The 26454-nt window shown below is 46.0% G+C and overlaps 1 protein-coding gene across 1 annotated transcript in view; it reads right to left on the bottom strand.

Annotated features, from left to right (window-relative positions):
• THSD4 (thrombospondin type 1 domain containing 4) overlaps positions 1 to 26454 on the bottom strand; it is a 558652-nt gene that overhangs the window by 495486 nt on the left and 36712 nt on the right. Inside the window, exon 4 of the mRNA XM_023753088.1 lies at positions 2198 to 2553. Within this exon, the coding sequence (XP_023608856.1) occupies positions 2198 to 2553 (356 nt within the window). The remainder of the gene's footprint in view (positions 1 to 2197; positions 2554 to 26454) is intronic.

Genomic DNA, 26454 nt, shown 5'->3' with positions numbered 1-26454 from the left:
CTGTTCCCTGGGCAGCTTTTCTAGGTTCTCAACCACAATGGCTGGAAGAGACGTTCCTGAGTACTCTAGGGGTCTGGGAGTCAGCAGCACCTTCAAGTCTCAGCTTTTCTGTGGCTTCATTTAGGACTCTGACTAGTCATTTAATATCTTAGAACCTCGGATTCCTTATGTGTAACATCTACTTCATCAGGTCCTGATAGCCATGGCTCCCCGGGTTTGAATCCTAACTCCTGCATACTAGCTGTGAGGCCTTGGACAAATGACCCCAGTTCCCTGGGCCTCCATTTCCTCACTTCTAAAATAAGGATATTAGTGGCCATTTCATAGGGTTGTCAGTGTAAAGCAATAGGAACAGTGCCTGACATAGGACAGGCATTCAACAAACCTCAGCTATTATAAATCTGCAATCCTGAAAGCAAGAGTTTTGAAAACTGAGTTTTTCTCTTTCTTTTTATGTTTTTATCAGTTTGGTGTCAAAACTCATTGGGGCAGCCAACCTGACCTTAACAGGCATGGTCTCTTTTACCCTACGTGATATGAAATCCATATGCTTCACTGCAGAAGTAAAAATGTGTTTAATTATGGGATGCTGCCCCACACCAGAGAAGGAATGTCATTAAAGTGTGAAATATGCCGTGAATTACCTTTCTAAAATCTGAACAGTTCTGAATTCTAAAATGCACTGACCATAAGTATTTCATATAAGGGACTGGGGAGCTATGTTACTATGAGGTGTGTCTGGAATGAAAGGAGCTAACACATGATAAGCCCTCAGCCTTCAGTAGTGACAGACCCTCCGAGTGTCAAGTGATGTTGGAGGGTCTTCAGGTTTCTACACAGGAAGAGAGAGAAGGAAGCATTCTCTCCCAGCTGGTCCCTCTCTTTACTCTCCCACTGACAGGCCAGGCCAAGCCTTGAAATTCTCGGCTCTCTTCTTCTCTCTTCTATCAGTCCAAACGTGGTTTATTCCTCAGAATTCAGCTAAAGCATATTCTCTGTGAAATGGTCCCCTCCTGACCAGGTCAAAAGCATGTGGCAGGGAGGTTGGGTGGGTTGTATCTCCTCTCCACATCCAGTCAGTGGCAGGGACAGCCTACAGCACTGGGCTGAGGAAGGACTCTCACAAACCATCTAGCCACAGTGGGAATGGGTGGCCATCCGTGCTGAAGTCTGAACTGCAACTGATAAGAGAGGCTAGACTACCCACCTAACAGGCTCAGGCCCTGCCTGGGATGGGCATTAACTTGGCTTGACTTCTAAATTATAGCTTTCTTAAGCACAGAGATTATATCTAACACCTTTTGTTTTTCCTGTAAATGTTTGTTTATTGTTGTTAATGCTTTTGTATGAATATCCTCTCAGATTCTATTATGAGCCTAGGGCACCCAACGAATACTGTTGAATGAATGCCGTAATCTGCAAATATTGTTTGATCAATTCACTGACAAGCTCTTCTCAGCCCCTATATTCCTACCTTTGCCATGGGCACTGCCTAGTTTGGCATATTTATGCTGCCCTAGCCAGGGAGGCTTCTTAGAGCTATACAACTATTTTAATGCCATGATACTGTGTCTAGAGTTTATAATTTATTAAGTCTCTAGACAACATCTAGGTCCTCAATTAGACACAGCCTCAAAGCTGTGTGTTCACTCAAAATACACTGGAGAAACTTTCTAGAAAAGTTCATAGAATCCTGAAACCTACAACCTGAGAGCAGGTAACACTCCAGACATTCAACGTGTCTAAGGATTTGAAACTCCTATGAACTTAAAAGGCACCTTGGGTTAAAAGCACCTTGTCCTCAGCTCAAACCCACACAGCCTGCGGCCGGGGTCTCCCTTTCCTCCTGCACCAGGCCAGCTGTACTGGAGGGAGGTCTCCCAGCACCCACTCCCTCTTTACCCTCCACAGGGCCTCCCTAAGGTTGATGCCTAAGGGCTTCTAAGAATTAGCTTCACTTTGAAGACTATTCAGAACCACAGAGTGGGGGTGGGAGTGGCCTCAAAGCTTTAAAAAGCTGCAAAATAAATCAAAGGATGAAAGGAGATTGTGGAGCCAAGAATTCCTCCCCACCCGGCAGAAGCAATGCATTAACCAAGCAATCTGTGGTGCAGAGCCGCGTGCAGCACGTCGGGCGGGCGGGGAAGAGACAGAGCCAGGGCAGTGCAGGGCGGGCAGGAGCCTGGAGGGCGTGTACCTTCTCTCCGCGGTGGGTTCGCGGACCCGCGTCTGCGGGTGCCGGCTGCCCCGGAGCACCGGGCCCTGGCGGCTGACGTTGAAGCCGGCGGGGGCGCGAGGCTCTTCCCGGCTCCGGTGTAGCGGCACTGAAGTGCGCACAGCCGACACCACGTGGCCCGCGAAGGCGTGCGCGGGGGCTCGGGGCCTCGGGCCGCGCGCGCGGTGGGGTCCGGGCAGGCAGGGCCGCGTCTGCTCCATCACGCCGCCGCTGCAGCTGCGTGAGCACGCGGACCAGGGGCCCCAGGCGCCCCACACGCCGGGGACGCCGCCGCCGTCCTCGGGGGCGCCCTCCGCCGCTGCCATCCGCTGAGGGACCTGCGGAGACAGAGGCTGGTTAGGGACCGGACACACCGCTCCTGCTCGGCCCTCAGAGGCTGTGGGTAACCTGAAAGGCACCGGTAGGCACAGAGCCTGTGTTAAAATCTAAAGAACAAAATTATATAATCCCGCCTGGATTATATTTGTCTTTATACCAGCGCACTCATAAAATATAATTTTAAATATTTCTATGGAGGAAGCAACACACCAAGGCACAAGTGCTCGGGCTCACGGAAGTCCTAACTCAGTCCTTGCTTTGGGTGCCCCGGCCTTGGAGAGCTCAGTTTGGCGCCCTCTCCTCTCACTGAGGTTCTCCCCTCAGGCGTTCCCCCTAACCTGGGTCAGGCCATAAGGAGATTTAGGTCAGGTCAACCATGTGCACAGCAGAGAGCTTGGCACTAAATGCATATCTGTATGCTCCATTACGACAGTCTTTCCTGCTTCCATGGTGAATCCGGGGAGGTGGGAAGTGTCAGAAACTTTTAAAGTTCTATCCAAGGGGTGATTCTACCTTCCCAGTCACTTGCCATTTCAGAGGCCTACCAGGCCCAGCACGCCTGGTGCTAAAGGAGGTGCAGTCTTCCTGCGCTGTGCAGGCTGCTCTGAGCCCCAGCGGGGCACCAGCACTGAGCGAGGCCCTGAGGACAAAGAGAAAAGCACCCAGGTCCACACAAATGGCCTGGACCCAGCAGCAGGAAAGCTCTAAGCAGCTAATATGAGATTGGGGGAGGCTGGTTGGGTGACAGGGGGTGTGGGTGGGAGCAATGAGAAAGCCGCAGAGGTGGGGCTGCATGCCCACTCAGTGCCAGTGACACATGTAATCGCCACCGCACAGCAGCTCTGGTCACCACCACTCCCACCTTTCAGAAGTGAGGCGCCCGGCTGAGGTTCAGAGATGTGCAACCTGCCCCAGACATGTCAATTTAGCAGAGTTGGGATCTAAGGCTACTTAGCTCCCTGTACCTGGAGCTCCAGCAGCCCTGCTGTCTCCCCAGCAGACAGCGCTCTTGTGCTTCCGGATCCTTCTCTTGAAATGTCCTTCCTTTCAATGAGCACCACTGTGACTTTCCTTAGAAGGTGGGATTTTCAATGGCCCTCAGGCTCACATGTAAAGTGCAAAAGTATCTCCAGATTACCTGAGCCTTTTTTTGTTTTTTAAGATGTTGGTTTTTGGCAGCTTTGTTTGGCCCAAGAGCTCCAAGACCTGTCACACTTGCACTCTTCCTCTGTCCCTCGGTGCCCTGAGCAGTGAGAAGGTCCAGGGATTGCCTTCCCCTTTGTGTGGAATTCCTTCCCACCGCGGGGAATGAGAGATGGAGCTAAGATTACTTCCGAGGATGACTGTGAGGAAGCATGAGGAGACCTAAGTGCTCAGTAAATGCCACCATTGGTGTAGCGGAACCATATTGCTAAATGCGAGGACTCGCTCTTGGGTAGAGGTCTTGCCCCCAGGCACTCACTCACTCAGCCCGAAGCCATGGGGTGGGTTTAAATGGGGCTACTTTCTGTCAACTACATTCCAGTACACAGAGTGGTTCCAAGATGACCTTTAAAAGCTTAAATTGGATTCCTGAAGGTTGAGGGAGCAACAAGGCAGGATGAGTGAGAGAGGGAACCCAGGGAGCAAATAAGAGTCTAACCAGAGAGTGAAGCCTAGAGCTGGATATCAAACAGCCAAGCTACAGGAGCCCTGTTCAGAGAACCGAGGTGGAGCCATTAAAGATGGGGTCAGAGCAAGGGCATGACAGAGGGTCCCGTGACGGGGAGGCTGCAGCTCCTTGCCACCCATATGTGAGCAATGTGAGCACCAGATGGGGATGAGCACAGGAATGACGTGCTCAACTCATCACTGCTAAACTGGGGACCCGGAGAGAAGACCCTTTGCCTGCTTATGAACACAAAACAAACAAGCTTTTGTTCTTTCTTCTCTTCCCTTACATGTCCTGGTTTATTAATATCAAAATGATCATAGATTCACTGAGGTGGTTATAAAAATGCCTAATCAGGCCACAGTCTTGACATATAAAGGAACCCCTAAAGTGTGGGTAGTGGGTTGAATGGTGACCCTCCCCAAAAGTATGTCCATGCCCTCACCCAGAACTTGTGAATGTGCCATTAATGGAAAAGGGTCATTGTAGATGTAATTAAGTTACAGACCTTGAGATGAAATCTTCCTGGATTTTCCCAGTGGGACCCACATCCAATGACAAATGTCCTTATAAGACAAAGACAGAGGAAGAGGCCATGTAACCACCAAGGCAGAGACTGAAGTGATGTAGCCACAAGCAGAAAGGCCGGAGCCAGCAGGAGCTGAATGAAGCAAGGAGAGAGCCACCCCTAGTAGAGCATGCAAGTGGCCTCTGGGCACCTGGGTTCTGACCTTCTGACCTCCAGAAATACATTTCTGCCATTTTAAGCCATCGGGTTTGTAGTAATTTGCTAGGACAACCCTAGGAAACCAATACAGTGTGTTAGTACGTCTAAGACAAGAGAGGAAAGTGGACAGACATTTGCAGAGCACCTTTTCTGTGTCCAGCACTGCACAAACAGCTCACATGCATAAGGCTGGGCTCTATGGCACGGGCCCCTCAGCCACGCTGAGGTTGGAGTTATTTTGTCTCTCTTACAGAGAAAAGCTGAGGCCTCCAGAGTTGTGTGACTTGCCCATGGTTCAGGCTAATGAGGGGCACAGACAGGACTAAATTGAGGTATCCTGACTCCACTCCAGTGCTCTTGTTTTTCCCCCATTGCATGTCCCCTCCCTGCCGATGTTGGCAAAAACAGAAGGGCAAAATGAGTAGAAATAAATCCACTTGTATAGTTCCAGTAGAAGGATAAATGAATGAAGGCAGAAGTATGTTTCTGAGACATTTGGGGATTTCACTTATCACCAAGTCCTGATTTCTCACTAACATATATCTAAGGCACTATCTATAATTTTAGGTTAAATGTGCAGCTATACTAAAAATCTACTTCCTAGAACTAATCCCATCCTTAATTTACTTTCCTGTAGCACAGTTGGGCTGGGTCCCTGGGAAAAGAAAATACAAAACCACATTCCATTCTATTCTATTCATAAGAATTCTCTAATATATACATAGTTGAATTATGGTGAGTGACTTGAAATTCCATCTCAGTCCCCATGGTGTGAATCTAACCACATTCTCCAGAATTGTGTTTTTATAGTATGTAGCCAGAAACATAGGGAAAGGGTCCAGAAAAAGCAGAACGGGTTAAATGTAGAGAAAAAGAAAGAACCCCCATCCTCCTTCCACTCCTTCCCACCTTCCAAATAATAGTCAAGGAGTTTTCTGTGAGGCAAAATGAGTAAACTTCCAAGTGTTCTGTGACGTAATATTCCTAAAATTAGGACTAACAGGACCTCTGTTAGTCAATGACAAACAACAAAACCAAAGAATAAGTCATGGTAAAGGACAAAAATAAACAATCCAAAGTCAAAGCCTGTAACCTGCCAGCACGGTGCCCCTTCCCCAACACACTACTTGTAAAGACTGGAGCAGAAAACCTGAGGTGCTTCTAAAAAACACCCAAAATACTGATGTTCCTCATTTACGAAGAAGTCTAACCAATTAGTAAGAAAAACACGAACAACCCAATGCAACTAGGGATGATGGACATGAATAGGTAGTTTACAGTTGTTATGGATTGAATGTTTGTGACCCCTCAAAATTCATATATTGAAGTCCTAACCCCCATTGTGGTGGTATTTGGAGATGGGGCATTAGAGAGGTCAGATTTAGATAATGTCATGTGAGTGGAACCCTCATGATGGGATTAGTGTCCTTATTAGAAAAAAAAGAAAGGCCAGAGCTCTCTGCCTCTCTGCCATTGAGGACATAGCAGGAGGCCAGCTGTTTGCAAACAGGAACAGAGCCCTCACCAGGGAAACACATCTGCCAGCACCCTGATCTGAGACTTCCTAACCTCCAGAGCTGTGAGAAACAAATTCCTATTGTTTAGCCACCCAGTCTGTGGTATTTTATTATAGTAATCTAAGCTGACTAATGTAATGGGGAAATATATATAATACATGGAAACTGTTCAACATGTATCATCAAGTAAATGCAAAATAAAACAACAGAATTCCAGTTTATAGCCATTAGATTGGTAAAGATTATAAAGTTTACAAGATTGCTATGACAAGAATGTTCACTGCTAATGGGAATCTAAATTGGAGCAACTTGGTTGGAGGGAACTTCGAAATAGCTAACCAAATCTTATTTTATTTAAATTATTTATTGTTGAAAATATTACATATGTCTCCTTTTCCCCCCATTGACCCCTCCCAGGCCACTCCTCTCCCCACCCCTGCACATGTCCCAGCCCCCTACTATCTGTGTCCTTTGGCTATGGTTGCTCTCTTACCTCCCCCCTCTCATTCTTCCCTTCCTTCCCACCTTTAGGCCAGCAGCTCTACTTCTAGTAGTTCACTCTACAGATACTCAAAACTAGTGCATTAAGCTGTGTAAGTTGTGTATATAGACTTCTGCTGCATCCTTTTTTTAAGAATAAAACAAAAATATCTGAAAACAAACTAGGAGCTTGGTTCAGTGAAATCTAATCTGTCCAAACAATGGAATACAATTTATCTGTTAGACACTGGATGGCTTCAGCCTTCTATGACATATCCATTAAAGTGGACAGCTCTCCATAATATATTAATTAGTGACAAAAAGCATATAGAGAATAAACCTATCTGCATATATCTCTCTTTAAGCATTAGGCTGAAACATAAACAAACAATTGCTGATATCTGACTATTCTTAATCTACAAAAATGCAATTTCATGATTCATTGCTTCAAATGATTCACGATTCAACCCAATATGAGCAATTCTCTGAACCAGCAATGAAAAGAGCCCAATTAGAAAATCTTTTACCACTAAGCTGGGCAGCATGAATGAAAAACCAGAATGTAGTGTGGCCTCCTCACCCACCCACCACCACCTTTGTATAACTGGCTGGTTGCCCCTAAAAGTCACCTCAACAGCTTGGAGCAGCTGGCAGGCCAGGCCTATCAGCACATACTTAACAAATGATACTAGTAACAACCATCATTTAGTACAGAATAGGGGCCAAGCTAAAGGCTAATTACTCTATATGTATTACCTAATTTAATCCTCAAAATAGCCACGTGAAAAAGCTGTCATCCTCTTCCCTTTACAGATGAAAAACTGAGACTTAAAGAGGATCAGTCACAGAGTTAGTAAAATTCATAACAGTTCATGAGCACACAGGACTTCTCCTTTGGAACTTTCCGATAATATATGGATTGACCTTTGGGGTGATTAAGATTCTATACTGTTCAGCCCTAGCCAGTTTGGCTCAGTGGATAGAGTGTTGACCTCCAGACCGAAGGGTCCTGGGCTCAATTCTGGTCAAGAGCACTTACCTCAGTTTCAGGCTCCTCCCCGGCCCCAGGCCCTGGTCAGGGCGCATACAGGAGGCAACCAATCGATGTGTTTCTCTCCCATCGATATTTCTCTTTGTCTTTCCTCTCTCTTCCACTCTCTAAAAATCACCTGAAAAAATACCCTTGGGTGAGGATTTAAAAAAAAAAAAGATTCTATACTGTTCATATGTGAACAGATGGTCACTACAACTTGAATGGTTATTTTTAAATGGTTTCACACATAGACTGCTGGGCGCTAAAAAAAATTAGGGTAAAATTATTTAAATGATAAAAATAAATAAATAAACAAACAAAAGAGATCTTGTATTATGGAAAGTGATACACTGTAAAGAAAGGAGTGGATGATGGAGATGACACTGGATGGCTTTAGCCTTCTATGACAAAGGTAAGAACTGCCTCTGAGATGAGTGGGGGCAAACGGGAGAATTACAGAAATAAAAGGTGTAGAAGTAGCAATAATACCCTTTATCTGCCTGGGCTGCTATAATACAAGCCCAATATCTAATACAAGATTCACTTCAAGGATTTTTATTTCCATTTTGCAGATGTAGTAATTGAGGTATAGAGTGCCCTAGTGGATGAAGCATGGGCTTTGAAAATACATAGAAGAGATAAAATAATCCAAATATGATCGTGTTGTCAGGTATATTAAATGAAGTAAAGCATCACACCCACTACCAGTCATCAGCAGGAGCACTGCAGACCTCCACTTCATCCCTTCAATGGGAGAACTTACATGACGAGTCAAAAGTTTTAAATATGTAATCAGCAGTGTAATATGTAATATGTAATATGTAAATATGTAATCAGAGAACCAAAATGGTTCTTTCCATTCCACCAGAGATTTTAAAAAATAGGGGCAGGGTGGGTATAGGGGTAAGGTAACAGAATCAAAACAGAAGCTTTTGATGGGATTAAAGTACACATACCATATTATGCTCCTTTCCCCAGAGATTATGTTAGGTCCTGCCTAGAGTGAAGCTAAGGTGGGGTTAAGGGACACACATATGTTTTGGATAAAATCTTCCAAACCTTCTGTTATTCCCTTCCTCATATAAACACTACTGCTTGATATTATGCTGCCTCTCTAAATAGTACTACGGGGCATAAGCCAAGGAGCAGGAGAAAAGGAAGGCATGCAGAGATGTAGGAGAATCAGGTAGACTCACATCCCTCTTTAACTCAACTTGGGCCATGCAAAAGAAGAGGCTGTGCCAGAACTAGAGAGGGAAGTGAAAGCCCCCACAGGTCTGGAGTTGGCTGCCGTAACTAACAATAGTTTGGGATTGGTTGTATGGAAGTGAATGTTAGGCAGGGATGTTTGTGTAGATGTATATGGATGGGAAGGTGTGTGTGTAGGGCAGCCTGGCAATCATTCTCCTTTCCCTGGGTCCTTTAGGAATCACCCCTCCACACTGGATGAAGTTTGGTGGGAAGGTATTCAGGGGCCCTGTCAGCTGAAGCCAAGGTAGGCAATGTGGGTCAATTGAACACTTCCTCCCTGTAATTTGAATCTCCAGTAAAGTGACCAAGAGTCCACAGATGCTGTTGAGTCCTTTACCCTAGCAGTAACTCCTCTGACCCAACTGTTTATGCTTTGAGACCACCCCTCTTACTCTCTGGTATTGCCTCAATGCCCACCTGCCTCCACTAAATTCCCCATTAGTTCTCTTAGTTTTTGTTGCTTATAATAAAGAACCCTAAATCATATCTAAATGATTGCAAATATCATCTCTCTATATAAAAGCCCAAGCGACCATTACAACTGGTCAACCGAACGCTGGTCGACCGGTCGCTATGATGCGCACTGACCACCAGGGGGAAGACGCTCAACGCAGGAGCTGTCCCCTGGTGGTCAGTGCGCTCCCACAGCCAATCAGAGCCCTAATGGGAACTGGGCAAGATGGCCCTGATCGCCCCAATGGTCAGCTAGGCTGAGGGACCCCACCCGTGCACAAATTCATGCACTGGGCCTCTAGTAATATATAAAGCATAGTAACAGAGACAATGTGAAATGAGCCGGGTCTACCCTTGGCACAGGACTTGGAGGAGAGAAAACAGTGATTGGGATGATCAAAGAAAGTCTAGACCTGCCAGAGCCTCTGTATTAAGGGAATCCAGGGCTGGAGGATCCATATGGAGACAGTAGTTGACCACAGTCAGCATAACCAGAAAAGAGTTCCACAGGGACAGACAGAAAGTGACCTCAGAGAAGAGCAGAAGAAGCAACAATCAGGGCCATGTCCGCCATCCCGCAACGCCTCGCATGCTCCACGGACGCTGCCAGCGCCCTGTGACTCCTCACACGCCCTGCAGATGCTGCCAGCCAGCACCCCGCCCTGCCCGCCACGAGAGCGGCTGCTCATTTGGTCATGATGCCATTATAGCGTCACGACCACAGGCCTTTTATGCTATAGATAATATTTTTAAGGGGGACATATTTGATTGTAATAGAAGAATGGGCAAATAAATTAGGGCTTAATAACTCAATGAAATATCATAATCATGAATAATACAGAATATGGAAATAGTCTTATAATACAATATTAAGTGAAAAATGCCAAATACAAACTTGTAACTATATCATGATTATGATAATGTAAAGATTCTGTAGGAACATGGATAAAGCCTGGAAGGGAACATGGAAAAATGAAAACACACAATCTGTTACTGAAGCTAGACATGGGGTAAGTTTCCTTGTAATTTAAAAAGTTCAGTCATGGTTATAATATTGCTCACTCAATAAATAAAAATAAATAGACTAAATAGAGGAAGATTCAGAACAGATTGTGGAGTATGCGAGGCAGGGAGTAAACCAAGAGTTGGTAGTCCTTGTCACAGAAAGCCCAGGCATTTCTCATCGCCACCAGTAAAGCCATAACTAGGAACAGCTCTAAATGTTTTCAATGTATTTGGTTTCGGTCTTAATGTAACATCATGTAAGATTTCACTGGTTTCTAATTTTCTTTCTACAAAATTAAACCCACCATCTGTTTTTCATAGAAAACGAGTAATATGCAAAGTCTGAAATTCTAAAGTCTCATTCTAGGAGAGACTGGAAAAAGTAGGTTTGGTTTTAGCCACATAACCAAGTCACCACCTTAAAGCAAACATTATAAAAATACACCTTGGAATTTGAGCCCAGAGAGCAAAGTTTTGGACAGCTGAGAGCAAATACAAGCAGGAGCCTGCAGCTGGCAGCTCAGCCAGGACATTTGCTACCTGGGACCCTGCACAGGAACAGGGGGAGGTGGCACAGATTGATAAAGAAGCTCCAACCTCAAACCAGTTTTAAATTAAGGACCACCACGATGGTTTTCTCCAAGACACGAATTCAAGCTAACATCTCAATAAACTCTCTTGATTCTGACATAACACGCTGCAAAGGTTCCAAATCTTACCTCTCAGCAATGCCAGCAGCTAAAAACAATGTTAAGAACCTCACAAGGGAGATGAGCACAACACTCTCAGCCTGGACCACTGACTGAATCCCACACACAGTAATTTATATATGAATGAGTTCTACAAGTGCATTCCAGGAACAGCTGAAAGGCTTCATTTGCACAAAACCATAACAAAGGGGGAGTGAGTGGAGGCCCAGGGAGAGATAGATAAATGTGAAAATCAAGTCATAGCTACAGCAGGAGCCAGACAGAGGGAAAAAAACATTGACTTGCAACCATCTGAAAGCTCAGCAGGTGGGGATTTGGTTGCCCTGCAAATTCCAGCTCTTTGTGTAGGGCCCTGAGGTTTTCTCTCACTATCTTTGTCTTTCCAGTTGGTGAATCCTTACAGTGAATGATCTCATACGTCAAACTGTACCATATTTATCCATATATATGGTATTGAGTATAAACTCTGACCCAAACACTGGAGAACAACACAGACATACCCTTGTCCTTCTATTCCTAGTCTTGTGTTGTTTCTCCATGTTTGACCCACAAGGTACCTGCAAAACAATCAACCTACATCCACCTCAGACGTGCAGATTCCTGGCTCCTGGATCCTACCTAGTGAATAAGATCCTCTGGGGTGGGGCCCAGTAGTAAGCACTTTAAATGAGCTTCCCCAGTGATTTGAATTCATCCTCTGGTTTGAGAATCCCCGGCTCCTGGATACTTCTAGGTGAGGCTCAAAGAGGAAAGCACTCGGCTGACCTAAACCTCCAGGCTTTGGAGCTCCACCAATCACTGCTATTTCCTTAACCCCAAAGTGCTTGGCCACATTATTTCATTACCCTCAAATCCCCTGCTTTTTGACCTATCCCTTTTATTTCTTCCATTCAAATTTGAGGTCAAATTGGAATTTATCCTATGAGACAGGAAAACATTGGTGGAATGATACCCGCCTAACCTGAGATCCATGCTAAGCAGACTCCATTTGTAATGTACTTTCATAGCAGGAACAGGAACTGTGGATATGAAAGAAGAGGGAGGGGAAGACTCATGGGAAACCCTGGACTGGGCCCTGTGTTCCAGTCCCAAGTCTACTGCTGCTCACTCCATATATTTGGGGCAAGTCAGTCTGTGGCTCTGGACTTCAGTTTCCATATCAGTAACATGAGCCGGTTGGGCTTGATGAGGGTTGGGGTCCCTTCCAGTGCTAACAGGCTCTGATTTTTCCTGGAAGAGAGTTTACATTCCTTGCCCCGTATTGATTCTCTTCTAGAGCCACAACAGAAAGAGGCAATCCCACAGGTTGTGCCCAGGGCTGCCCACTGCCAGCGGAGCAGGCTTTAAGCGCAGAATATCTTCCCTGGATGCAGTGCAAAGGAGGCCAGGGTGCCTGGCCACAATATTCAAAGGCAGGGCCCAGCCAAAATGATGGAATGAGGTAAATATTTGGATGTGATCTGCATAATCGGAAACACTCCCACTTCTGAAATTGACCTGACTCTTTCATCACCAGCCACATGGAAACCGTCCTCGGTTATAACTAGAAAATAACTCAGAGCATGTGCGTGGGTACCGAGTCCGCCCTGTGCTGCCGCACAGTTACTCAGGAAACAGAAGCAGATGTCTCTGTGTGCAGTGCCCAGGCATGTTCTTTTGTTCGAGGACTAGTCCATTTGGCCTTGTGCTCTCAACAGCATTTGCCTATCTGCAACCCAAGGGCAGTCAAAATAATGACTAATTCACACAATAAAGAGTGCCGGCTTCTGGACCCTGAGGTTAACTTGGGGAACAGCAACCTTCCAACAGAGAATCCTGCCTGGTAATTGGGCCATCTGCGTCTAGCAGTCCTTGGGAAGCAGCTGGATCCAGCAGGCTCCTGAGAAAGAGGTGCTTCAAAAGCCTGTCCCTGGAAGGTGGCAGCATACAGCATGGAGCAGAGCACACAGTAGGTGTTCTATAAATACTTTGCTAAATAAATAAGGCTGCACATGGTTTGAGATAGGACTCTACCTGGATTCCCTCAGTATTTTCCTTGCTCACTCAGACCTCGCCAGGCTATTTTCTTGAAATCCAGCTCTACTGTGTTACTCTCTTGCTTACCAATGTCTCTTGAGTTCTCACTGTCCAACAGATAAGATCCAAACTAGTCTTTGCCATGGCATTCTAAGCCTTTCATAATCTGGCCTCACTCTTCCTTTCAGCTTCAATTCTACCACCGCTGTCCCTGCCGTCCCTGAGGCTCACAGCATTCATGATATAGGACTTGCCCTTTCTCCTCTCCTGCCTTCACCATGCTGCTCTCTTAGCTCCAATGCTCCCTCCCTTCTCCCCTACTCTGCCTATGAACTTCTACTCACCTCTGAAGACCTTTCCCATCCAAGTCAGATGGTCTCTCCCCCAAGCTCCAGAGCCACTGCACACATCCCTCTCCAAAGCACCTACCACCGGCACTATAATTAACTGTGCATACAACCAGCTCTCCAACAACACTGTGAGCTCCCCAAGGCAGGGATTACGTCTTATTTATCTTTGTGTTCGATCTAATCTCACTAACAGCACCTAATATAGAGTCTGTCACCTGACAGGCCTTCAGGAAATATTTGATGGATGATTGAATGAGCACATGGATGAATGAATGACAAATGCACCAACTGCTTGGTTTCTGCCCATTCATTGTTGAAATGTCAAACAACTCTTCTCTCTCTATAAGCACATGTCGTGGCTATTCAGCCACTGGGATGGTGATCTCTGAGGCCACTCCTGTGTTCCTTGCCATATGTGCCTAAAGGACAAGAGACTGACAATCCAAATGACAGCTCTCCTGTCTCTTCAAAGTAATCCCCAGGGTGTTTCATCCCCTGACTATCTCTTGCTTGTTGAAACTTTCTCTCTCCTTCACTCTAGGACGCTATATTGTCCTGGTTTCCTCCTAAACTTCTAGCTGTCTTCTCCTCTTCTACCTGCTGGCTTCTCCTTTATCTGCTCCCCAGATGTTAGGATTGTATTCTGGTACTCCTAATCTTATCCAAACTGTTTTAATAAGGTAACACTGTGGCAATGATCTTCCTGTCGGTCTCTCCCTTATTCACAGGTAGCCCCAGCTCTCTCCCGAGCACCAGATTTACATTCCCAGTAGCCACCTAGACATACAACAACTACCACCAGGATGATGCATGGGCTTTCCATACCCATTATGTCACCTAACCAGGACCTGAATACCTGCTCCATCTTCTGAACTCTCCATTTTCCGATTCATCCAGAGTGGCCCCACCCCTGAATCCGCTCCTCCAACTGCATGCAAATTACACCAGTTTTACCTTAGAAAGATCTCTGCACACTTTCCCTTTTCCTCCATCCTCCTAGCCTGCAGTTGGATCAAGGCCTCATTCCCATTTGCTCTTACCTGGTCTCTATCCATCTCCCCACTTCCAGAATTACATTCTTAAAAATCACATCATCCAAGCCCCATGTTTATTAACCTCGCTGAGCACCCTTTGCCTCCAAGACTAAACTCAGTCCACCAGCCTGGTTCACTAGGCCCTTCACTCTGTGACCTCTAGCTAGCCCTACAGCCTCACCTGTTGGCACTTCCGTTTTTAACCTCTCACTCAACCATGCCAAGCCTTTACACCACTCTGTGCCTCAGACAACCCATGTCACTGGCCTTGAAGGACCTCCCTCACCCCCAGCTTACTTCTTGCTTGTCCTTTAAGATCTACTGAATGTTACACCCTCTGTGTAGACAACCCCAACTCCCCAGGCAAGGATAGTTGCTCTGTCCTTTAGGCATCCACAGCATTTTGAGCACACTTCACCACATTTCATTTTAACTTCTGTTTTTATGTGTCCCATACCCCAAGTTGTGAAAAAACCAGGTATACATTTCTCATGCTAATTTAAAAATGGCATAAATAGAAAACTGAAAAGAACAAAATTCAAATTAACAATATTAATTTCATGTGATGCATAGTTGATGGAACTAAGTAGACATTGTTGGGTGTGCCTATAGGAGGTATGTAAGACTTTGAAGTTTCACTTATTGACTACATTCTTTGAATTTGAGCACAATGAACCATCATTTTAGTTGTTATTTTTTCCTTTTGAAAAATGAACTTGTTTTAAACCACCAATCCATTACATTGGAGGGCCAATCTATAAGGCTGAAAAGTTTTAAATGATGCTTAATGAAAAAAGCAACACACTAGTATTTATCACTGTACTTGTTGCTAATGAACTAGTGTGAGTTGGGTCTCAAAAGACAGAACCTAGCAGCACAGCTGAAGGTGGACATGGTGTGATCTCCACAGGTGAGGGTCTTGGGAGATTAGTACCCTGCATGGTGTCTCAATATCTCCACTCTTTTATGGATTCAAACATTTAAAAATCATCTCTCTCTAGCATGGAGGTATTCAGTTAATAAACTATCTCAGATTATATAGAATAGACTTATGTTAATATTTTTAGGTTATCAAATTGAAAATTCTAAACTAAAAATAATTTAAGTTGCAGACCACCAAGCATATACCCAAGATTCCAGGGACGTATAGGTCCTCAGTTTACAAAACACTGTCTTAATTTTTTTTAATCGCAGATGTGGCTCTGAGCCAGGATTTTCCCCCAGGTCATGCTGATTCCAAACCTCTGACTCTCCTCTCTAACCCCAGTGTGCTTAATGCTCAAGAATACTGGTACCAAAGGGCTTCACAGACCATAACATCCTATACAATTGTCAGTTTAGGGTTTGGTTACTAGTATGTAAAAGACAATACTTTTAAAAAGGAACTGACATTTTTTAGGAAATGTACAATACAATGCTTCTTTAAGGAGATAATAATTATATCAGTTCTTCCCATATATGTAAAAGGTTACAACTCAAACTTGATATTATTTGATTGAGGAGGTGAAGATATTATAGTGGTGGGCAAAAATAGTATTACACCATGAGTATGCAAAACACAGAGCTTATTCTTGTATTATTATTTATTAATTATTGTATCACCTATTATTATGATTAACCTACTTTTGCCCATCCCTGTATTTACATGCTCCGCGAGAGCAGGTCATGGCAATAGGCAAGTAGAAAACCTAGGCCTCTACAACAAAGAAAAAAGTGCTGGTGATCAGGGGCCCAGGTACAAACATGATTAGAAAGATCCTCTGCTTACTCAAAAGCACTTGAGTAGCCGTCCCCAGAAGAGGGGCAATAATCTGGGCTGCAAACAAAATTTTAACTATCATTTCCAAAGTCTACTTAAAGTCCCTGGTTACTGTTTTGAGACCCTTCCAATCATGCCTGATGACTTATAAAATCGATTACCCTGTGTTTAAATTGCATTTCTTTTATTCTTGAAGAGAGACAAATAATGTGTACTAAGCCCCTCTACCATGTGCCAGGCACTTGACTAAATTACTTGACTTAATCTTCAAAGTTGGCTCCCCCTTATCAATCCGACCTTAATTTAAATGTCACCTCAAAGAGACTTCTCTGACCACACGCCTACACACACACACACACACACACACACACACACACACGGGCTCGCGCACACCCACATGCACACATATACTGTCACTGTCACTTTGCCCTGTCTGTTCCATTTTCTTCATAGCGGTTATTACAGTCTGAAATGCTTGTATTTGTTTACTTGTTTATAGTCTGTTCTTCCCATTTAAAATAGAAATTCCTCATTATGGAAGAGATTCTATGCTTCTTATTCACTTCTAGTCCTGTTACCGGGAAACCCCCAGCTGGGCTCAGGCTGCCTGTCGCTGTGTCCAATAACAAAGGCAGGGTTGAATCATATAAGGCGTGTATTGAGAAGGCTAGCCAACCAAGAAGACAGGGCGCTTACAAGCATTCAAATCCTGTCTTATAGCAAGGTGCAGGGACAGGATTATAAAGGGGAAGCGACTAGGGTGAGGCAGCCCTGGAGGTCCGCAGATGTCAGCTATTGTCCTTTACTAGTAGTCATCAGGTGATGAGATGATGTTGATGAGATGATGTTTTGACTCCTGGTGGTTCGGTCAGACCCTGCTTATCAGTTCTGCTTGCTGGATTCACAGCTGAGTCACCTCCTCAATCGCTTTGCACAGGCCTTGAAAAAGAAACTTAAGAAAAACTTAATCCCCTATTCACATAAATATACGTGTTCTAAGATTTAAAATAATATGATTATTTTTCAGGTTAATTCAGGTGCTATATCAGATTATAAGTCCCCCCCCATCAGTCCTAGCTCCTATAACAGAACCTGGACATAGTAGGTGCTTTATGGTTGTTGAATGAACAAACCCTACCAGGTTGGAAATATCCTGCTGTTATAACTGAGAAGGTGACATAAACTGCCTAAGGTTAGGCTGTTAGGACGTGATATAGTCAAAATTCAAACTCATATCTACCTGCTTTAGGAGCCAAGATGCCCACCACCCAGGCTTCTCTCAATGAGGTTATCAGACGTGCACTGAGGGACCCCAGACATTCCAGAAGAAAATGTGGCATCTTCCCAACTATCAACTTCCTAAAGGATTTAAAAATAGGTGTGTGCATGGGAGTTTTGTCCTAATGTTAAATAAGTTAAAATATTGTACAAAAATGAAAATAATCAGTCATGTTTTGGGACAGAATGTCACATTTCCATGAATGTTTTAAAAAATAATAGATGTCAAATAAGAAAAAAAAATAAACCTCAAGGAAACTTTGAGCCTTCAGTAGGCCACTTTGGGCTACCCCAAAGGCTGGATGTGCATGTAAGTGTGTGCATGTGTGTGCGTGTGTACACATGTTCACACTCTTTTGCTGACACAACATTTGGGGGGAGACAATGGGAAGCCCTGAACTGTACTGGCTGCCACCCAGAAGTGCTAACGTTGAAATGAGTTAACAGAGAATAAGGTATCTGAGGAATGACCACTCTGAACGATGATCTTCAAGGTCAAAAGGGATGTTTCTACAGAGAGAGATGTCAACAGGCCTCAGCTAAAGGGGTTTGGGTGAGAAGGCAAAAGCACAGACATCATTAAAAACCAACTCTGTTTCCAGGGTGGTTGCAAAGTCTCCTTCCCAGAGCAGTTAAAAATAGAACAGACTCGTTGTTCTGGGATGGCATAGGCGTGATCTTGCTTGAAAGAGAAGATCTCTGGAAGTTATTTCCATCTCAAGATCTCTAAGGTCTAGACCACCAGTGGCAAACAATTTGGGAGCTTCCTCCCGCCAGCTCCCCACTATTTCTGGAATGATCAAAAGGGTCCCTCTTAACAGTCTGTCTTAATCTGAAATTTCTGCCCCAGATATTCACAGCACTCCGGCAGTGCCCATCCATGGCGGTGAGCTCCTCCTGCCTGACAGGTGAACAGGAACACCTACCTGCCCATGTGGGCCCGGGTCACTGTATGGCAGAGAAGGGGCCTCTCGCTGCAGCACTCCTGGGCTTCCCAAACATTTAACGTCTCCCTGGCTCTGAACCAAGAGTCCCTCTCAGAGCCAACAGCTTACAGCCCGTTAAAAACCCTGTGTGATTGCAAACACTCTTTCCATTAGACAAGGAAGAAACAAGAACCACGTCTTGGGACCAAGCTAGCAGTTGCTGAAACTAGACTAGGGGCTAAAGTCCCTGAAGAGGAAATATCACTGTATTAAAAACCACAACTATTTCCAATGCTCACAGTCAATTACATGGGAGACCAGAGGTGCCGCTGGAAGCGCAGCAGCGAAGGAAAGCCTACTCGGCCACATTCTGGCCAGGCTGCTTTGGGGAAACTAGAGGCACCTTCAGATTTTTGAGCTGCTTGGGGCTTGAGGCCTGGTGTGTTTAATAGGAAGAAGACTACATTAGGGCATGCATACGTCATTTAATCCACACCCCAAGCCTGTGAGATCAACAGCATCCTCATTTTATCCAGAGGAGAGCCACTAATCTGTTAAAATTGAGATGCTAACTGGACCACATTCTTTGGAGAGCAGAGGCACCACTTTGACAGCCTCCATCCTTCTCGCCCTTGCTTCTTCTCCATGGAGCCCTCCATCTCTTTCTTTACAACTACCTGGGAGTGCTGGCCACTGCTCTGGGCTTAAAGAAGACAAAGGCTCCACTTAGACCTCAAGTCCAAGCTGTGTAATCCACTTGAGCTTCATAGGAGCTCTGTATAGAGAGTCATTAGGCACTGAACCATATAAAGTGTTTTCTGGCACTTTATTCACAACATAAATCTTTATACTGATCTTTATACTGTGAATTGGGTATAACGAAAATGATTAAAAATGAGCACAAGCACCATCACCTGGATATCGGCCATCTGAGATGCCCATGGAAAGGCAGTCTCGGGCTCGGGAGACGTCAGGGCGCACACAACACAGCATGTGCACCCAACACAGCATGCGCACCCAACACAGCATGCGCACCCAACACAGCATGCGCACCCAACATAGCATGCGCACCCAACACAGCATGCGCACCCAACACAGCATGCGCACCCAACATAGCATGCGCACCCAACACAGCATGCGCACCCAACACAGCATGCGCACCCAACACAGCATGCGCACCCAACACAGCATGCGCACCCACATGGCTTGTCGTCCTGCTGCTGGTGGCTGAGAATGGAGATGCACTGAGGTCTGATTCTGTGCTCCCCGCCCCCAGCATCTCCTTTCAATTTTCTACTTTATTGATTATAACAATAGATTATGATGATCATGGCCTATAACTTTTACCAAAACATACTTTGTAGCCATTAAAACACTATTAATTAAATTCTTACAGCAAAAATTATATTGTTATTGCAAGTATAAAACTCTTGAACACAACCCTTCCTTCAGAACAATGGCTTTCACCACTTGAGCTCTCAGGAGCATAGCTAGGCATTATAACTAGACACACCATTCTCTGTTTCCCATCTGTCACTGTCTCGGGGTCTCTCTCCCTTAGGAATCCCACTGGCAGAATTCAAGTATTTCAGGGCCTTTGGCCATAATACTACTCAGTGACATGATAAGCTCACCAGGACACAGCACTGACCTCATACATGGCGTGCTCTAAGTCACACAGCCAGTGAGAGGCAGAGCTGGGACACCAGCCCAGGATTGCTCGTGCTCTGTCCACTACCCCTGTCCCCATCAACTCAGTGTCCAAGAAGCTGCAGACCAGCCAGTCTGGGACAACAGAACAATGTGAGGACTGGTGGGGTTTCTGGCTGAAAGAACAGCCACAGGAATGAAAGAGAAGCGTGCTGGGCCCAGGAATGGGAGGGAGCTCTGGGAAATGCCCTCAGGCACCCAGCAGGATTGCCTCAGAAACTCCCTATGGAAGTGGCAGTTCCCCCTGCTGCTGCTGCTGCTGCTGCTGCTGCTAGAATAATGGTTCTCAACCAGGGGCAATTTTGCCCACCAGGGTACATTAGCCAATGTCAGCAGACAGACAATTTTGCTTGTCCCAGCTGAGGAGGTGGGGGATGCTACCGATATTTAGTGAGTAGAGATCATGGATGCAACTAACAGGCTACAATGCATGAGACAAAATTCCCTGTCCCTGCCCCCCCTTCCCCCCCCCACCCCATTATCTGGCCCGACATTTCAACAGTGCTGAGGGGAAGAGACCCTGCTCTAGAGTACGCAGGGATATCCTAGACACTTCTCAGCATCTTCTTCTTCACCTTTTTTTTTTAAGCCAGAAGATATTTTTTCACTGATTTTTAGAGAGTGGAATAGAGAGGCAACGACAGAGAGAAATATCGATGTGAGAGAAACACATGGATTGGTTGCCTCCTGCAAGCACCCTGACCAGAGCCTGAGCCGGGGAGAAGTCTGCAACTGAGGTACGTGCCCTTGACCGAAATCGAACCTGGGACCCTTCAGTCTGCAGGCTGACTGACGCTCTATCTATTGAGCCAAACTTGCTAGGGTGCTCTCAGCATTTTCTCTGTAGAGCCCCATTTCTGGCATGTGCAGAGCAAAGGAACCCAGTCTCCAGTTCCCAGAGGAGGAAATGGGGGGAAAATTAGAAGGAGCAAAGATACAAAAAGAATGGTCTACAGGGAATTGGAATGTGGGAGTGCATATGTGGGGACCCCTAGTTGTTCCCTTGGCTCTCCTAATGTGTCATGACCCCCATGCAAAGAGCCTGAGTAGGCTGCTTGGTTCTTGGTGTATGGCTGGAAGATGTTGATATGGGTTATTTTTAAACAAGGTCATTAATACAATGACACATCAGGGGATTTCCAGTGAATCTATTAATAGGGCAACTTCTTATGCCAATTGATTAAACTGATACTACTGAGATTAAATAGGGAAGATACCCAGACTGGAATTGATCAATTGGGATGACAAGGAATGCTGCTCAGATTCATTAAATGGTTGAGACAGGGCCCTTGAAGTCATTGGTCCGTATGTGAAGTTTTATGCAAAGACACCTGGCTCATCCATATCAGTGGATGGTAGTGTGCCCTCACATGCATGGCTGAAAGAATTAACTAGATTTGACACATCTCATTGCTCTTCTTGGGTGCCAGGGATACCTGGACAGGGGGAGGAAATGGACCATGCAAGGTTAACAAGCTCCTTATCCTGAATCCAAGCATCCTTCTGACCTATACTGCCCTCCAAAGCTACACTTGAGACACTGAGACACCAGTGACATATCCCTCCAACCCTGAGCAAAGGAGGGCAACTGTCCAGCTGGGGGCGGGGGGGGAGCGCAGAGAGGATGAAAGGGATGATAGATGAGCCCCAAATGCCCTCCCAGCCTAACATGCAAGAATTTTGGTGTCCTGGAGAGAGCCCAGGGGAGACTGATCTCAAAGAAATTGGGCAGAGCTGCCCACCAAGAGGAGCCAAGAAAGGAGACAGCATTCGGGCAGCACAGCCTTCCTGTGCCAGCCTTGGGCCACCTTGTCAGCCTTTCCTGTCCGTTTTGATCTCTTTTCCCTACCACATCCTCCAGCTTCAAAGTCACACACGTTTCCCGCCAGAAGCCCTTATCTCTGTACCAAGTCTCCCAAGAGAACCAAACACACATAGAGCCATACACTCAACCACCTCCCCACCCCCATCCCCAGTGAGGCTGTGTAGGGAGCAGACAGGAGGCAGGTGTACAAGACCCCCAGGCAGATAAACACAGAATCCTGCGGCCCCTGGCCCTCCAAAGGACAAGAGGCCAGTCCACACAGCCCATGTTGTATCCTCTGTGCTGCTTAACCTCCAGAGCTGTCTGGGGACCCTTCCATCTGCCACGGAGCACACCGTGTGCTTTCCCATGGTGTGGCCAGTGAGACAGCACCAGCCAGCAGAAGGGGGCTCTGGTCTCTTTATGAACTTGGGGACCAAAAATGAAAGGAAGCTCTGTTGGAACATCTGGGCCCCCCAAAAACAACAACAACAAAAAAAAACATAAAAGTATGGGAAGTTCTAGAAATAGGAGATTCTTTTTAGTACTGAAAAGCCACACGAGGCAGCAGAAATCAGGCATGATAGACTGAACAGCCCAAACCCCTGAAGAAAGGATGTCATTCCCAAGGAAATGCAGGCTTCCCCAAGTCCAGCAGGAAATCATCCCCCCCATTACTGCCCTTCATTCTCATATGTGTCTTTAAGAATTCTAAGCATAACCAAGTGAGTGTCACTAAGCTCCAGGCACTGTGTGCATGTTGTTCAACCACCACTTGTGATTCCTAGGACCATGCCCAGCAGCACAGCCTGCCCGGGGCAGGCAAGAGAATGCCCATTCTACAGATGAGGAAACAGAGAATAATGGTCTTGGGATAAGTGGAGGAGTCACATTTCAACTCAGGTCTGTATCAGGAAGGTTTTCTGGGCCTTTCAAGAACAGGGATTTGTCTTTCTCTATCTCCTGCACCAATTGCAAGGCCAGGCAAATAGAAGCTAATAGTACATGTGTGGTGAGTTGACCTGAGCCTCCTAACTTCAGGCTGGAGCACTAATCTGGAATGCATGGCAGTCAGAGAACTCCCTTAGAACCAACTCCCCCATTGGTTTCTGCCATGAGCACCATGATGCTATTCTTCTTCCTCTTCCTTCTCCTCTGACAGCTACTTCTGCTCCATCCCTCACCCTACTTCCTCCAGAATCTCCCCCACATAAGATGCTTTCTCTTTGCTGTGTTCCTGCTCTTCTATACTCACCGCTTGTCTAGAATGTGCATCAGGGAATATGACTGAAAATGGCCATCTGGCATTTCTGTAGTATCTTGATGGCCACATCTCTGAAACTCATCTCAATACCTTCTCATCTCAACCCCTCAAGATCCCCTCCTCCCTGTGACACTTTGGGTCTGATGGCTGTACTGCCTCTCTCCTAATATCTACTATCCAAGGCTACAAAACAGTCATTATTTCTCCCTCTGAGTCTCCTTAGCTCAGTTACCAAGTGTTCTTGATTCTTCCAATCATCTCTGCCATTTGCAATTTGATTATAACTCCCCTAGTTTGAATCCCAAATTCATAATAAATATCCCCACCTATATCCCCAGTCTAGGCTTTGAAAGAAGTCAGTGCTGAGTTCAAGTGCTGATTCTGCCAATTATAAGCTCTGTGACTCTGGGTGGGCTGTTCAACACAGATAAGCTTCACTTTCCTCATGAGTTAAGTGTATCCTCTTTGTAGGGTTGTTGAGTAAGATAGAAATCATATGTGTGCAATACCTAGCACCTTGGGGATGCTCAAAATTGGTTATTATTATTATCATTATTATTATTATTACCACCAGCTGGTTTCCCTGCCATCAGTCTCTGCCCATCCCCATCCATCCTACACACACTCCAGTTGACCAGATAAATGTCCTCCCTCCATCTATTGGACAATTCCAATCCTGCTTCCCAAACCACTCTGGATCCCTGTAGAGCAGTTGTCCTTCCCTGGCAGGACATACTAGTATATATAAAGGTTTTAACATTTCTTAGCATCTCCCATGGACTGAGTACTATTAGGTACATTCACAAATGTTGCATTCACCTTCTACAGTGCGTGAACACAACACCTTGCACATAAAAGCAGTTGATAAATATTTGCTGATGGAAGAAAACAGTCCTCAGTGAGAGTGTGGAGGGCACATTACATAGCATGGAGGATATAGACCCAGACCCAGCCCTGCCCTGGATTCCTGTGTGCCAGGCTCTGTTCCATTCTTCTTCCTGCGCCTCAGGCACCACCAGCTCTTTCCAAAGGATTGCAGATGTAGCAGCCACAAGGGATAGCTACGTGTGGTTCTCATGACTCTACAGTGAAGCCACTGAAGGGGGTCCCATGACCAGAGTACAAGTGTGAGCCCCTGAAGTAGAGGCCACTGAGGACCAGGAACTGCTGGTGTCCAGAAGGCAGAGGTGTGCAATATTGTGCGGCACTTACAGGACACCCCAAAGGAGGTGCAGCCTTGGACTGATAGGATCACAGTGGGTTTGTGGGGGCCTTTCCAGATAGGACCTACATTCAGGGTCAAGTCTTGGTTTCAGTGAAAAAATGAGTGGCAATCAGAGACCAGGCCCGGCAGGGCAACAGGCCACCAAGATGGGGTCATAGGGAAACTACCCTTATACTCCCATAGGCTCCAGAAGGCTAAATTCATCCCCTGGGTCCGGGTGGGCTGTGTTCTCGGTGGCAGGTTGTAGGTACTGCTAGTGGCTGGCTAGGGCTAAGTCAGTGGTGAGAAAAGCAGCCTGAGCTTATAGAAAGGAGATGTGGGCATCACTTTTTATCATCTATTAGAGGGAAGAAACAAGGACAGACTTCATAGTCCTTCATATCTCCTTCATGTGCACCTGCAGAGTACTTCAGCATTCTTAACAAGCCCGGCAGTTGTTCCTTTAGGTAACTGTCATTGGTGACAGATCCAGGGGTGGAAGGATCTAGAAATCCTAGCAGTTATGGATCATAAAATTGTACCAATTACACCTAGATGTTTATTTTACTACTAGAGGCCCAGTGGGGCTGATCAGGGCCAGCCCCGCCCCCAATTGGGGTGAGGGGGTGATCGGGGGGCGGGGCCAGCAGGGGTGAGGGGCCTTGGGAGGTTGGCCAGCCAGCCCTGCCCCGGATTGGGGGGGGGGACGCCGATTAGGGCCACAGTGTGCGTCAAAACAACCAGTTGTTCTGGTCGTTCCGGTCACTCCTGCGTTCCGGTTGCTTGGCTTTTATATTTATAGATATAGCTCCATGCTACGTGTGTTAATATGGTTAATCTCTGTTTAAGTGCTTGTTACTATTATTCACATAGTCCTGTATGAGGCATGCCAGGAGCTGCTACCCCACTCACCAACCTGTGCCAGTTGGTGACAGGCTGGTGTAAAGCCAAGGTGGCCCTATCTGACTGAGGACAGCCAGTCCATCTCAGAATGGAGCAGCGAGGCCATGTGAGGGTTGTGCTAATACTCGGATTTTCAACAGTGGCCCAGCTCCTGATCAAAAGCAGGAAAGGCGGTGTGTCCCGCGGAGTCCCGCCCATCCTGCTAGAAGTCATTTGTACTCCTGTGCAGTCATCCGTTTGCAGCCAGGTTTGGCTGGGGAAGTCCCACTGCTCATTTCTCTCCTAACCTCCCTGGTGCACAACCAAGTCTCCATTTTATTCAAACTTTAAGAACAGAAATGCATGAAGAAAAATGATTCCCATAAAGAATGGAAAACCAATCAAACATGTGATTACTGCTGTGCAGGGCACTGCGGGGGGGGGGGGGGGGCAGAATGGGGAGGGGTGCTTGGGGCACCTGAGCAGAACAGCTCCCGGACGGTGGGACAGCATCTCTTGGCCTTACTCATATCATCCTGCACAGATGGCTGGAATGGACAAGAGTAGGAAATCAAAATCATCGACAATGATTTGAGGGATCACCCCACACAGAGAAGCATGCTGGGAACTGTTGGAGACTGAACTAAGCTTATGACATAGTCTCTACACTCAAGGGTTTATAACACATCCACAGAACAACACTGCCATACTTGAAAAGGGGATCCAAAGACATTATACCAAAAAAACAAAACAAAAACAAAAAACAGAAAAGGGCTTTTGGAATCCAGAAGGTGTGGAGAGGTCAAGAAGACTGAGCTTGAGAAGTGACACTGCTCTCGGGGACTG

Source organism: Myotis lucifugus, unplaced genomic scaffold, assembly GCF_000147115.1.
Source record: "Myotis lucifugus unplaced genomic scaffold, Myoluc2.0 scaffold_41, whole genome shotgun sequence".
In the NCBI taxonomy this organism is placed as follows: Eukaryota; Metazoa; Chordata; class Mammalia; order Chiroptera; family Vespertilionidae; genus Myotis; species Myotis lucifugus.
The sequence above is the reverse complement of the archived record's forward strand: the minus strand, read 5'-3'. Positions and strand labels throughout refer to the sequence as shown.